The sequence below is a fragment of the Tachyglossus aculeatus genome, unplaced genomic scaffold (assembly GCF_015852505.1).
Source record: "Tachyglossus aculeatus isolate mTacAcu1 unplaced genomic scaffold, mTacAcu1.pri scaffold_166_arrow_ctg1, whole genome shotgun sequence".
Lineage (NCBI taxonomy): Eukaryota > Metazoa > Chordata > Mammalia > Monotremata > Tachyglossidae > Tachyglossus > Tachyglossus aculeatus.
The window spans coordinates 398,142-411,689 of record NW_024044889.1 but is presented as its reverse complement, the minus strand read 5'-3'; the positions used below and the strand labels follow the sequence as shown (position 1 = coordinate 411,689).

The 13,548-nt window shown below is 42.6% G+C and overlaps 1 protein-coding gene across 1 annotated transcript; it reads right to left on the bottom strand.

Moving 5' to 3' along the window:
* Positions 1-9,826: 9,826 nt before the first annotated feature.
* LOC119923270 (olfactory receptor 4P4-like) lies at positions 9,827-10,756 on the bottom strand. The gene has a single exon (XM_038742728.1). The coding sequence runs from the start codon at positions 10,754-10,756 to the stop codon at positions 9,827-9,829; it is 930 nt and encodes a 309-aa protein (XP_038598656.1).
* Between the last annotated feature and the right edge of the window lie 2,792 nt (positions 10,757-13,548).

Genomic DNA, 13,548 nt, shown 5'->3' with positions numbered 1-13,548 from the left:
AGGTGAAGAGTTGCATCATACAGTGGTCGAAAGAGATGGTTTTCTTCTCAGACAGCATATCTCTGACTGGTTGGGGAGTTACTGTGGAAGTATAGCAGACGTCCATGAGGGACAAGTGGAAGAGGAAGAAGTACATGGGTTGCTTGAAGAGGGGGCTCCATTTGATGGTGATAAGGATGAGGAAATTTCCTAAGAGGATGGCAATGTAACAAGAGAGGAGCAATCCAAAGCAGAATATCTGCAAATTTCTATCACTGGACAGACCTAAGAGAACAAATTCTGTGATATTGTTCCTGTTATTTTCCATCCTGTGAATTAGGAGCATTTATCTGTAATGATTGTAAACAGAAATATCATAGATAGTATATACAAAGTTGCATAGTTTTTATTATATGTGATTTCTCACCCAAGCCTTTTAACCAAACTGCAACAGTTTGCAGTTTTGCAGTTATTGGCAAAACTAGGAGTGTTCAAATCCAAATTTTCATAACCTCTCTATTCAACACATCTGTCCTTTGAGTGATAACATTCTGTAAATTGAGCCCCATTCAAATCCTGTCCATAGGGAAAAATACCAAGGAAATTAATGGCCAATGACTTTCAAATGAATTTTAAAGTCTCGGTTGCCATACCTCATTCTATTAGAAATAGACAGCTGAAATTAAACGTTTTTGGCTCATTTGAAGCTATTTCACATTTGAACTGGGAAAAAATTACATATTGATATGTACATAATCATGTTCTGTCACGGTTAGTCTTCAAAGGAGTCGATGTGTTTGGGATTCCTTTAAAAGCTGCCTGATGGAACCAGAATATCTTCAGAGAAGATCTAGGGGGAGAAGCTAAGCAATTCTAGAAGCATAATTTTTCTTTTTACAATTCTCTTTTCGTATGTCGCTGACTGACTTTGGACAAGACAAAAAAAGAAGAGATTGATATTGTGTCAAATATTTAGGATTTTTTTCTGACAAAGTCTGAGGATGGTGGACACAAGACACCATACTAACATAGAAAGGGGGTGATTCAAATCCCGAAATGTGAACTTTGTCCAGATGAGTTCCTCTAGCAAAAGATACAGTTTACAGAGCTTCATCTAATGTGCTAAAATCAGAACATGTATGTGAGTGTCAATGACCTTATGACAATTTCCCAGCAGATAACTGGTAGAAAGAACAGAGTTTTATCCCAAGAGAACATATCTCTTATCCAGGAAAATGTACCAGTGCTTGACAAGGAAATACTCTTTTGCATTCAAACGAAAACCTCGTTTTAGGCAGGGAATTCATTCATTCAATCATATTTATTGAGCGCTTACTGTGCGCAGAACACTGTACTAAGTGCTTGGGAAGTACAAATCGGCAACATATAGAGACCGTCCCTATCCAACAACGAGCTCACAGGAATGTCACTGTTTATTGTTGTATTGTACCTTCCCAAGAGCTTATTACAGTGCCCTGCGCACAGTAAGAGTTTAATAAATAAGATTGAATGAATGAACAAAATGCTTTTTTATAGATAGACAATACCTAGAACTAGGAGACATAAAGAATAAGTATGGCGAACATAAACCCCTACCCTTTTAGTGAAGGATTTCTCAGTGGTTCTCTGGTCAGTTTACCAGTTCCTTTTTGGGGAACTAGTAAAGATTTTCAGGGATACATAGAAAGCACTGCTGGATCTTTTGCTTGCTTAAAAAAATGAAGTACTTACACAAGAACAACTTCTTAGAAACCGGAGGTCCTGAATATCAAGTAGCTTCTGGGTTTCATGAGCGAAGCTACGGAAAAGTCTTTCTGACCTCTTTTTCATCCAGTTGGGTTTGAGCACAGAAAACACTCAATAAGGCTAGGTCTATAGCCCCCATTCTTGAATCCACTAAGGCCCAGAGCAGAAACTGTCTCGGGACAATCTTTGCTGAACAGACTCTGTGTACTTAAAGGCACTTAAAGGGCCAGGGAATGACTTCCTGGGAAGACTCCACGGAAGAAATCTGGAAATTTGCACAATCTCTATTGATATTTGTTAAACACTTACTATATGACAGGTACTGTACTAAGCATTGAGAAGATGGAAGCTAATCAGGTTGGACACGGTTCTTGTGCCACATGGGGCTCACAACATTAATTCCCATTTTACAAATGAGGTGACTGAGGCAAAGAAAAGTTGTGACTTGCCCAAGGTCACATAGCTGACAAGTGGTGGAGATGGTATTGGAATCCACTCCCAGGCCCGTTCTCTATCCAGTAGTGTCAGAAGTATCAGAGCCAATCAAAATCACAGTAATAATGTCCTCTCCCTTGTCCTCTCCCTGACTTTCCCATCTCTGTTGACGGCACTACCATCCTTCCCGTCTCACAAGCCCGCAACCTTGGTGTCATCCTCGACTCCGCTCTCTCATTCACCCCTCACATCCAAGCCGTCACCAAAACCTGCCGGTCTCAGCTCCGCAACATTGCCAAGATCCGCCCTTTCCTCTCAATCCAAACTGCTACCCTGCTCATTCAAGCTCTCATCCTATCCCGTCTGGACTACTGCACCAGCCTTCTCTCTGATCTCCCATCCTCGTGTCTCTCTCCACTTCAGTCCATACTTCATGCTGCTGCCCGGATTATCTTTGTCCAGAAATGCTCTGGGCATATCACTCCCCTCCTCAAAAACCTCCAATGGCTACCAATCAATCTGCGCATCAGGCAGAAACTCCTCACCCTGGGCTTCAAGGCTCTCCATCACCTCGCCCCCTCCTACCTCACCTCCCTTCTCTCCTTCTACTGCCCAGCCCGCACCCTCCGCTACTCCACCGCTAATCTCCTCACCGTACCTCGTTCTCGCCTGTCCCGACATCGACCCCCGGCCCACGTCATCCCCCGGGCCTGGAATGCCCTCCCTCTGCCCATCCGCCAAGCTAGCTCTCTTCCTCCCTTCAAGGCTCTGCTGAGAGCTCACCTCCTCCAGGAGGCCTTCCCAGACTGAGCCCCTTCCTTCCTCTCCCCCTCGTCCTCCTCTCCATCCCCCCCCATCTTACCTCCTTCCCTTCCCCACAGCACCTGTATATATGTATATATGTTTGTACATATTTATTACTCTATTTATTTATTTATTTTATTTGTACATATCTATTCTATTTATTTTATTTTGTTAGTATGTTTGGTTTTGTTCTCTGTCTCCCCCTTTTAGACTGTGAGCCCACTATTGGGTAGGTACTGTCTCTATATGTTGCCAATTTGTACTTCCCAAGCGCTTAGTACAGTGCTCTGCACATAGTAAGCGCTCAATAAATAGATTATTGATGCATTTGTTAAGTACTTACTATATACCAGTGCCTTTTGGGGCTTGGAGCTAACTGTTTTTATTTCAATCCAGAAACTTTGTCTCATGCACTTAATTTGCATTTTAGTTAACCGTCTGACCTCTGCCACCATTCCATCTCAATCTTCTGTCCCTGAGCTCTAAGTGAGGCCAACATATTCCAAGGAGAGATTTTCTCCCTTACCCATCGGCCTTACTGGAAACAGTCATTGGGAGCTACACAGCTGAAATCAGGCAAGTTCTGGGCAGGAGGCATTTATGGAGTCGAGGAGTTAATTTCATCAAAGATATCAAAGATAATCTTGGATTCTTTTCTGTCCCATTTTCTTGAATTACTATATATTCTTTTGGGAAAACCATCTAGAAGATGCCGAGTACCAAGGGCAATATATATCCAACCTTTATCCTTCCCACATCTTCTCCTCCACCTAACTTCCCATCACAGCTGACAGCGCAGATACCATCCCCATTTCGAACGCCAACAATTGTGGGTTTATCCTTTATTCCTCTCTCATTCCCCATAGTCAGTGGATAGCCAAATCCTCCTTAAAAGAATCCTTCCCCCATATACCCAGGTCCCTGGAGGAAGGCAGGAGGAAAGTTGTGAGTAATGGGGTGAATGCAGGAGAGGTGAGAGAAAGGCACAGTGAGAATCAAACAATCATATTTATTGGGTGCTTATGTTATGTGCAGAGCACTTTACTAAGCAAAGAGTATAATATAAGAGAGTTGTTGGTCACATTCATTCCCTTCCCACAAGTAGCTTACAGTCTAGGGGGGAGGAGAGACATTAGTATACATAGAAAATTGTCGATATGTACACAAGTGGTGGAAGGCTGAGGGTGGGGTAAGTAAATGTTGTGAATCCAAGTGCAAAAGTGATGCAGAAAATGAGAGGGAGTCGGGAAAATGAGGGTTTTGTCAAGGAAGGCCTCTAGCATGAGATGTGAGTTTAAAAAGACGTGAAGGTGGGGAAAGTGGTAGTCTGTAGTATATATAGGAGAAGGAAATTCCAGGCCAGAGGCAGGATATGGGCGAGGGGTCACTGGTGAGATAGATGAGATCAAAGTACAGTAAATAGCTTGGTGTGAGAGGATCAAAGTGTGCGTCCTGGGCTAAAGTAGGAAATCAGGGAGGTATGATAGGAGGGGACAAGGTGGTTAAGTGTTCAAATTCCAATGGTAAGGAGGTTCTGTTTGATGCAGAGGTGAATGGGTAACCACTAGAGGTTCCTGAGGAGCGGTGAAACATGGATAGAATGGTCTTGTAGAAAAAATGTTCCAGGCAATTGAGTGAAGTATGGACTAGAGTGGAGAGAGTGAGGAGGTAGGGAGGTCAGCATGGAGCTGATGCAGTAATCAAGGAGAGATAAGATAAGAGCTTGGATCAAGATTTTAGCAGTTTGGTTGGAGAGGAAAGGGCAGAATTTAATGATCTGGGAAGGAAGAACCTACCGGATTTGGTGACAGATTTAATATGTGAGTTGAGTAAGAGAAATGAGTTGAGGAGAAGGCCAAAGTTACATCCTTGTGAGACAGAGAAGCAACATGGCCTAGTGGATAAAGAACAGGGCTGGGAATCAGAAGGATCTGGATTCTATTTCTGGATCTGTCACCTGGCTGCTGTTTGACCTTGGGCAAATCTCTTAACTTCTCTGGGCCTCAGTCTCCTCAACTGTCAAATGGCAATAAAATAAATGCCTGTTGCCCCTCCTATTTAGACTGTATGTATGTGTCAGAGAATGTGTGTACCAACTCTGCTACACTGTACTCTCCCCAGTCCTTAGAATACTGGTTGACTCATAGTAAGCACTTAACAAACACCTCAAGAAAAGGAGGTTTGGCTTATAGCACCTAATATCTGGGCATCATATAAAGATGGCCAAATAGAAACTTCACCCTGCCAGGTAGTGTAGGGGTTTGCAGATCACAATGTAACGGTTGTAAGCCATTTCCACTAGAATGAAGTTCTCAACCCCGCCAAAGAAATGCGCAGCAAAGAGTTGAGACATAGAGTTGGAAAAAGAAATTGTTTTGCTCCCAACAAGTAGGTTTCGGATCATCTGGGGAACAATGGCGGAGGTATAGTAGAGATCCATGGCAGGCAACAGACTGAGAAATAAATACATAGGCTGTTCGATCAGATGGCTACGTCTGATAGTGTGAAAATGAGAAGATTTCCCAGGAAGACTATAAGCTAACATGCTAAGAACAGAACAGAGTACAGTTTTTGGATCTCCAGGTTTGGGGAAATTCCCATGAGAACAAATTTAGTGATGCTGCTGTCCTTGTTTTCAGTAAAATCAGTGAGGGGGCAGGAAAGCTTTAAATGATCTGAAATAATACCATATATACAAACTTAATCATTTGTTTTCAATGTCTGGTTCATGTAAGTGATTCTTTACCTTAGAGGAATGTGGTTCTAATCCCAGCTCCGTCATGTACCTGCTGTGTGACCTTGGGCAAGTCACTTCACTTATCTGGGCCTTAGTTTACTCATCTAAAAAATGGGGATTCAATCCTGTTCTCTCTTCTACTTAGACTAGGAAGCCTTTGTGGGATCTGATTACATTGCAGTTAACACAGTGCTTAGCAAATAGAGGCACAATTACTATCATCAATTATTATTAATAGATTGTTATGTTAGAATATTTTCATTCCAAATCAGGACTTCAGTTCAACCTGACTGCTGCACCGCTAAGCAAATTGTAATCATTTCTGCAAATAGAAAAATCTAGAATGAAACAAAAATATTCCAATTGCTAAATGTTGCAGGAGGAATCTCAGATACAAAAGAGGTTAGTTGTACCGATCCCTTTCAGAAATGTTTACTGGATGAATGGGACTGTAGAGTGAGGGAGTAAGATGGCCCACAAGATCTGAAATGCACAGAAGGTTTACGGGGCATCTGTAGAAGTCGAGCGGAAAGACCTGACTTCCTGCCGACTGACATCTTGGCTGCCTCCTCCCAGTCTTCTCCCCAACACGTTCAACCCCTGGCAGCTGAGCTCCTCATCTTTACTTTGGTCACTGCTCAGTGATGCTGCAACATAGATAGTTGGTTCCAAGCAGCTTATCTCACCCAATGGCCTAGGACGGCATCTGTGGGCAGGAGGATCCCAATGAAATCTGCAGCCCGTCGCTTCTAAAGTACAGCAATAAACTCTTAGAAGCCAAAATGCCTGAGCCTGCTGAGTCAATCTTTCTCATCCTCCTGAGCTCAGGAATAACAGAAAAGCTGTTAGGTGGCAGTTGCTTCCTTCCTAATTCAGGAAACCAAATCTCAGCTACTTTACATACTAGGAAATGCAGAAAAGCCAATTGAAATAATAATCGTATTTGTTAAGCACCTACTATGTGCAAAGCACTATTCTAAACTCTGGGCGGAAACAAGGTGATCAAGTTGTACCACGTGGGGCTCACAGTCTTAATCCCCATTTTACAGATGAGGGAACTGAGGCACACAGAAGTTAAATAATTTGCCCAAAGTCACACAGCTGACAAGTGGTGGAGCCAGGATTAGAACCCAAAATCTATGACTTCCAAACCCTTGCTCTTTCCACTGAGCCATGCTGCTTCAACATGATGAGTTATTTTCTTCATCTCCTCCAACTCACCCTCCTACTCTCTCTTTTTCTTAATGGTACGGGTTAAGTGCTCACTGTGTGCCAGACACTGTACAAAACACTGGGGTAGATAAAAGATCATCAAGTAGGACACTGTCCCACATGGGGCTCACAGTCTTAATCCGCATTTTATAGATGAGGTAACTGAGGCACAGATAAATGAAATGACTTGCCTAAGATCACACAGAAGACAAGTGGAGGAGTCAGGATTAGAACCCGGGCCTGTGTTCTTTCAACTAGGCACACGTCTTCTCTTCTTTCTTCTCCCTTCTAGCTCCCTTCTTTTTTACACTACCTATATTGTTGCTGCTTTCTACTAATCAGTTCCTTCCTTCTTGCCTCATCTCAGCCTCCCCTCAAGTCCTCTTGATCTAGTGCTCCCCTAAACTATTTGAAGAGGTTCGGGTTTGTCCTGAGAGAGCCAAACATCTCATTCACTGAACTGAAATCAGGTGCTCGGTGGCCAGGTTAACTTGAGAGATCTGATGGATTTGGATTGTGAAACCCCTGAGGGACAGAGTCAGGGTCCAATTCCCATCTGTGAATGAATGCATAAATATGATTGAATGAATGAATCTGTGGATTTTCTCCCAGACCTTAATACAGTGGCCCACACAGTGAGTGCTTAATAAAAGCTGTTACTGTTACTGTAAACCATTCTTTTGACTTCAAATGTTAGCGAGAGTCAGTATCTTCTTGCAAATGTATCTGTTCGGGTCTTAGTTCCTTGATAATGTTGTGTTGTTGATGGCCCTGGCAGGATTCCATCATAGAACACCCAATAAAGGCAGAGGATGTGTTTTCACATTGATTGATCTCTATATACAAGAGCCCATATGCATGTGGCTGGTTAATTAGTGAAGCTTGAAACTTTTCTGGCCGTTTGTGGACTGCCATGGGCTTAGATTGTAATGGGTTTGGAGTTTAAAGCTAAAAAGAACCATCATTTTAGCCCTAACCTAAACATTAGTTATAATCTAAACCTGGGACTGGTCACACAGTGTGTAGAGATAGAGAGAAAGAGAGAGGGAGGAAAAGGGGAAGGGAGAGAGAGAGAGAGAGAAATAGAAAATGTATTGGTTCAAAGGCAGCACTCTCACCTATTACATTGCTACACTGTACTTTCCCAAGCTTTTATTACAGTGCTCTGCATATAATAAAGGGCTAAATAAGTGTGATGAATTGATTGCTAGGGTCAGAAAATATTTAAATACATATATTCATTGAAGGGAAATAGTTAAGAATAAATTATCTGCTTCCAATTCTGCTCTATCAGCCTGAGAGATTAATATAGTCCCCTTTTCTTAGCAATGGGAAATTGGATAATAACAATAATGTTAATGATAATAATATTCATTCAGTGATTAGTGGGTGTCCAATACTTTGCTAAGTGCGGGGGTAAAGACAAAACAATCAGATGGACATAGTCCCTGTTCTAGGCAGGGATCACAGCCTAGAGGGTTGAGAAATAGGTTTCTGATTCAGCTTTTCAGATGAGGAAACTGAAGTAAAGAACATTTAAGCAACTTGAGGACAGTCACACCTGGGCCTCCTAACTCTAAATCCTGTGCCTCTTTCCATTTGGCTACACAATTAGATTAACGGGTTCCAGTCATGATACCTCCCACATAATGCCTACTTCCTTTCATCCAGTGAGGGGGAAAAATCATTCAGTCTTATGAAAATTAATGGCAAAAGAGACACAGAAAGCAAGAATTGGTCCTCTAATAATTTCCTTCAATATTAGTTTCCATAATGAATTCACGCTGGGATTTGCAAGCTTTAGCACATTAACAATAATAATTAATTACAGTTTTTGTTAAGCACTTACTCTGTGCAAGACACTGTACCAAGCTCTGGATACTGGTCTCTTAACTTTATGGAGCCAGTGTCAGACTTGTGAGGGTGGAATTATGATAAATGCAGGCAGGGCTGATACAACGTATGCAGAGCAAATGAATTTTTCAGGTCTGAATATTTTTGAAAGTAATTTGCAAAGGTAACTTACTGTCCCACTGAGAGGAACCATTATGCCACAAGCACGTTGAAATGAATCACATAAAACACCTGGTTTTATATTTTAATTACTAAATGATAACTGTTCGAGGAGCCATTACACATGCAAATGACAATCATGGAAAATTGTTTCAAGAAAGACATGAAGAGCTCCATGATCTTGAAGATTTTGGAAGAGGAGAAGCCTTGGCTGAAGCATGCCATAGAAAGTTTGATAGCCGTGTGATGTTAACTCTGCCACAAAGAGAGCAGACATGCTGATGATCATTTGATCTATACGATATCAAGGATCATGTCTACCAACTCTGTGGTATTTTACTATCCCAGGCACTTAGTACAGTGCTCTGCACACTTAAGGCACTCAATAAATACCACTGAGTGATTGGTACAAGAAAGGGGTCTGGAAGTACAACCCATGGATATGCTATTGTGGAATAATGTGTGCAGAAAACACATACTAATGCTAATTTATTCATTCAAGCGTATTTATTGAGCTCTTACTGTATGCAGAGCACTTTACTAAGTGCTTGGGAAGTACAAATGGGCAACATATAGAGATGGTCCCGACCCAACAACGGGCTCACAGTCTAGAAAGGGGAGACAGACAACAAAACAAAACAAGTAGATAGGTGTCAATACCATCAGAATAAATGGAATTATAGCTATATACACTCATTAATAAAATAAATATGGTTAATATGTACAAATGAAATAGAGTAATAAATGTGTACAAATATATACAATTGCTGTGGGGAGGGGAAGGGAGTAGGGCAAAGGGGGGTGGTGACAGGGAGGAGAGGAGAAGGAGAGGAGAGCTAATGCACAATGCTATGCTAAAGTGTACAGAAAATGTAAGAAATGGAAGTCAATTTTATGCACTTATTTTCTTTCTGTTAACACTTTCGTACACCACACCTTTCTCATGGCATTTTTCATATCGGTGTATCTCACTGTGTAGATGAAGGGGTTGAACATGGGGGCGATGATGGTGTAAAAGAAGGCAAACACTTTATCCTTGCTGACGGAATCGCCCAAGGGAATATAAGTCAAGATGAGGGGCAAGAAAAGCATGAGTACCACGGTGATGTGCGAACCACAGGTAGAGAGAGCTTTGTGCCGACCCTCTGTGGAGTGTTTTCTCAGGACGGATAAAATGAAGAGATAGGAAACGATCAAGGCAAAAAAAGGTAGTAGGGACAGAGCACCCGTGCTGGCAATGATTGAGACGTTGACAAAATAGGTCTCGGTACAGATGAGCTTCAGCAGAGGAAACACGTCACAGAAATAGTGATCAATCTGATTGGGGCCACAGAATGGTAGCTGCACCATGATGAAAATCTGCACGATCGAATGCACAAATGCCCCTACAAAGGAGGCCAAGACCAACGTGTGGCAAGTCTGCCGGCTCATAACCATCAGGTAGTGGGGAGGCTTGCAGATGGCGACGTAGCGATCGTAAGCCATGGCCACTAGGATGAATATCTTTGCATCGCTGAAGAAATGAGCACCAAAGAGTTGGACCATGCAGGAGTTGTAGGAGATGATTTTTCTTTCCACCAATAGGCCCGCGATCATTTTAGGAGCAACTGTGGAGGTGAGGCAGAGGTCCATGGTGGACAAGGAACTGAGGAAAACGTACATAGGCTGCTGACCAAGATGGCTGTTTCTGATGGTGATGAGGATAAGAAGGTTGCCCAGTAAGATGGCTAAATAACAGAGTAAGAACAGCACGAAACAAGTTACCTTCCCCTTTTGGTTTGGGAGCAGACCCCCGAAGACAAACTTTGTGATGTTCTTTGATTTCTCCATCAGGTCGGCCAACGTGATGAGTGTACAGCAGATGGATATTTAACTGAATCAGCCAAATTGAGAAATATCAAGCATTATTAATTTCAAACCACTAGCTCAGAACACAGGTCCTCATTCTGAATAGGAATGGAGGGACTGCTGTACTATTAAGAATACATTGAAATATAATAATAATATGAATATGATGATTATGAAGGGAGTGAGAAAGGCACTAGGAAGTTTCCAGGGCTATACTAAACATTAGGGAGACACAAGGTAATCAAATCAGACACAACCTAGATTTGAGCAAGTTCCTTAGCTTCTCGGTGCCTCAGTTTCTTCATCTGCACAATGGGGATAAAATATCTGTACCCCTTTCCTCTTAGACTGTACGCCTCCAGGGGAAATTTTATCCCATTGTACGGATGAAGAAACAGAGGCACTGAGAAGTTAAGGAACTCACCCACAGCAGTCAAATTACACAACTAGGACTAAAAGCCAGAGTCCTGGGCTCTTTCTACTAATTAATACCTCATCCCTTAATATTTGCTGAGATCATTGTTCTAAGTGAAAACCTACTGGAAAGGTCATTGGATCCCTCACAATTCACTGTTTAGAAATTTACTGTAAGCAGTTCAAGATATAAATGGAGTCTATGACATTTCTCAACCCCACTATCACTAAGTATTTTCAGGATGCATTTTGTTTACCAGTTTTTACAAGTTCAACATTACTTAGTTATACAGAGTTTCTCCTAGTATTTTCAAATACGAGGAGATCTGAGGTGCAGATTGGATGCCAGGACCGAAAAGAAAGAGAGTTAAAGAGAGATGCATAAGCAGTCATAAAGACAGAAAAATAAAGAGACAGAGATAAAGGAGGCAGGGCAGGAGAGAGCTGTCTGATAAACTTAGATTCATCTTCAGAAGAGTCCTATTAGCAAGACCTTTCAGGTAGAGAGCCTTACATTAATACATTAAAAAACAACATCTTTAACAAGTGAAGAGCTGTGGGTAGAACATTCCAGAGAAGTGATCTGGGAAACAGAGTGAAGTAATGGACCGGAGGAAAGAGAAAAAGGCAGCTGGGAGATGAGTGAGGAGGGCTGGTATAGTTGTTATGTCCGGATAAGAAAAGTGCCTAGATGAGTGTGGTGGCCATTTGGGTGAAGAGGAAGAGGCCGGTCTGGGAATGTTGTAGTTGTAAAACCAAAAGCAATTGGCAACAGCCTGAATATTTGGGTTGAAGGAGAGGGAGGAGTTGAAGATATTGCTTATGTGACATTATTCTCACGAAGAGAATTCATCCAAAAACATGATTGCAGCTACTCCCTGATCGCCCCAAGCTATCTCTGTAGTCATGACTTCCCACACCCTATCCAACCCCCATCTCCTCCTGCCTCCACATCATGTACATTTGTCAAAATCTAAAATTGAACTTCTCAGCTTCCCTTCTAATCCTCTTCTCTTCCATTCCTGTCCATCTACAATCAATCAATCAATCGATCAATCAGATGTATTTACTGAACACTCACTATGGGTGAAAAAAATCTACTAAACGTTTAGAAGAAAACAATAGATTTGTTGAACAGGGAAACAGTCAGGGAAATACATTAAAATAAAGTACAGGTAGAGGATGCAAGGGTATATGCTTCAGCACATCGCACCCCACGTCATCTCCCTATCCGCTCTACCCAATCTTGATGACCAGATCACTGCTCTCAACTCCCACCCTCTCCACTCAACTCAACTCACTCGTTCCCTTCAGGACATCTCCATCTGGATGTCTGCCCTCCATCTAAAACTCAATATGTCCAAGACTGAACTCCTTATCTGCCCTTCCAAACCGTGCCCTCTCCCTGACTTTCTCATCACTGTAGATGGCACTACCATCCTTCCCGTCTCACAAGCCCGCAACCTTGGTGTCATCATCGACTTCGCTCTCTCATTCACCCCACACATCCAATCCGTCACAAAAATCTGCCGGTCTCACCTCCACAACATCGTCAAGATCTGCCCTTTTCTCTCCATCCAAATCGTTACCTTGCTGGTTCAATCTCTCATCCTAACCCAACTGGATAGGCTTCCTCTCTGATCTCCCATCCTCCTGTCTCTCCACACTTCAGTCTATACTTCACTCTGCTGTCCGGATTATCTTTGTGCAGAAACGCTCTGGGCATGTCACTCCCCTCCTCAACAATCTCCAGTGGCTGCCTGTCAACCTACGAATCAAGCAAAAACTCCTCACTCTCGTCTTCAAGGCTCTCCATCACCTCGCCCCCTCCTACCTCACCTCCCTTCTCTCCTTCAACAACCCAGCAAGCACCCTCTGCTCCTCTGCTGCTAACCTCCTCACTTTACCTCATTCTCGCCTATCCCACTGTCGACCCCCTGTCATGGAATGCCCTCCCTCCACACGTCCACCAAGCTAGCTCTCTTCCTCCTTTCAAAGCCCTACTGTGTGCTCACCTCCTCCAGGAGGCCTTCCCAAACTGAGCCCCCTTTTTCCTCTCCTCCTCCCCATTGCCCCTGCCCTACCTCTTTCTCCTCCCCACAGCGCTTGTATATATTTGTACAGATTTATTACTCTAGTTATTTTACTAGTACATATTTACTATTTTATTTATTTTGTTAATGATGTGCATATAGCTTTAATTCTATTTATTCTGACGATTTTGACACCTCTCTACATGTTCTGTTTTGTTGTCTGTCACCCCCTTCTAGGCTGTGAGCCCGTTGTTGAGTAGGGACCGTCTCTATATGTTGCCGACTTGTACTTCCTGAGCGCTTAGTACAGTACTCTGCACACAGTAA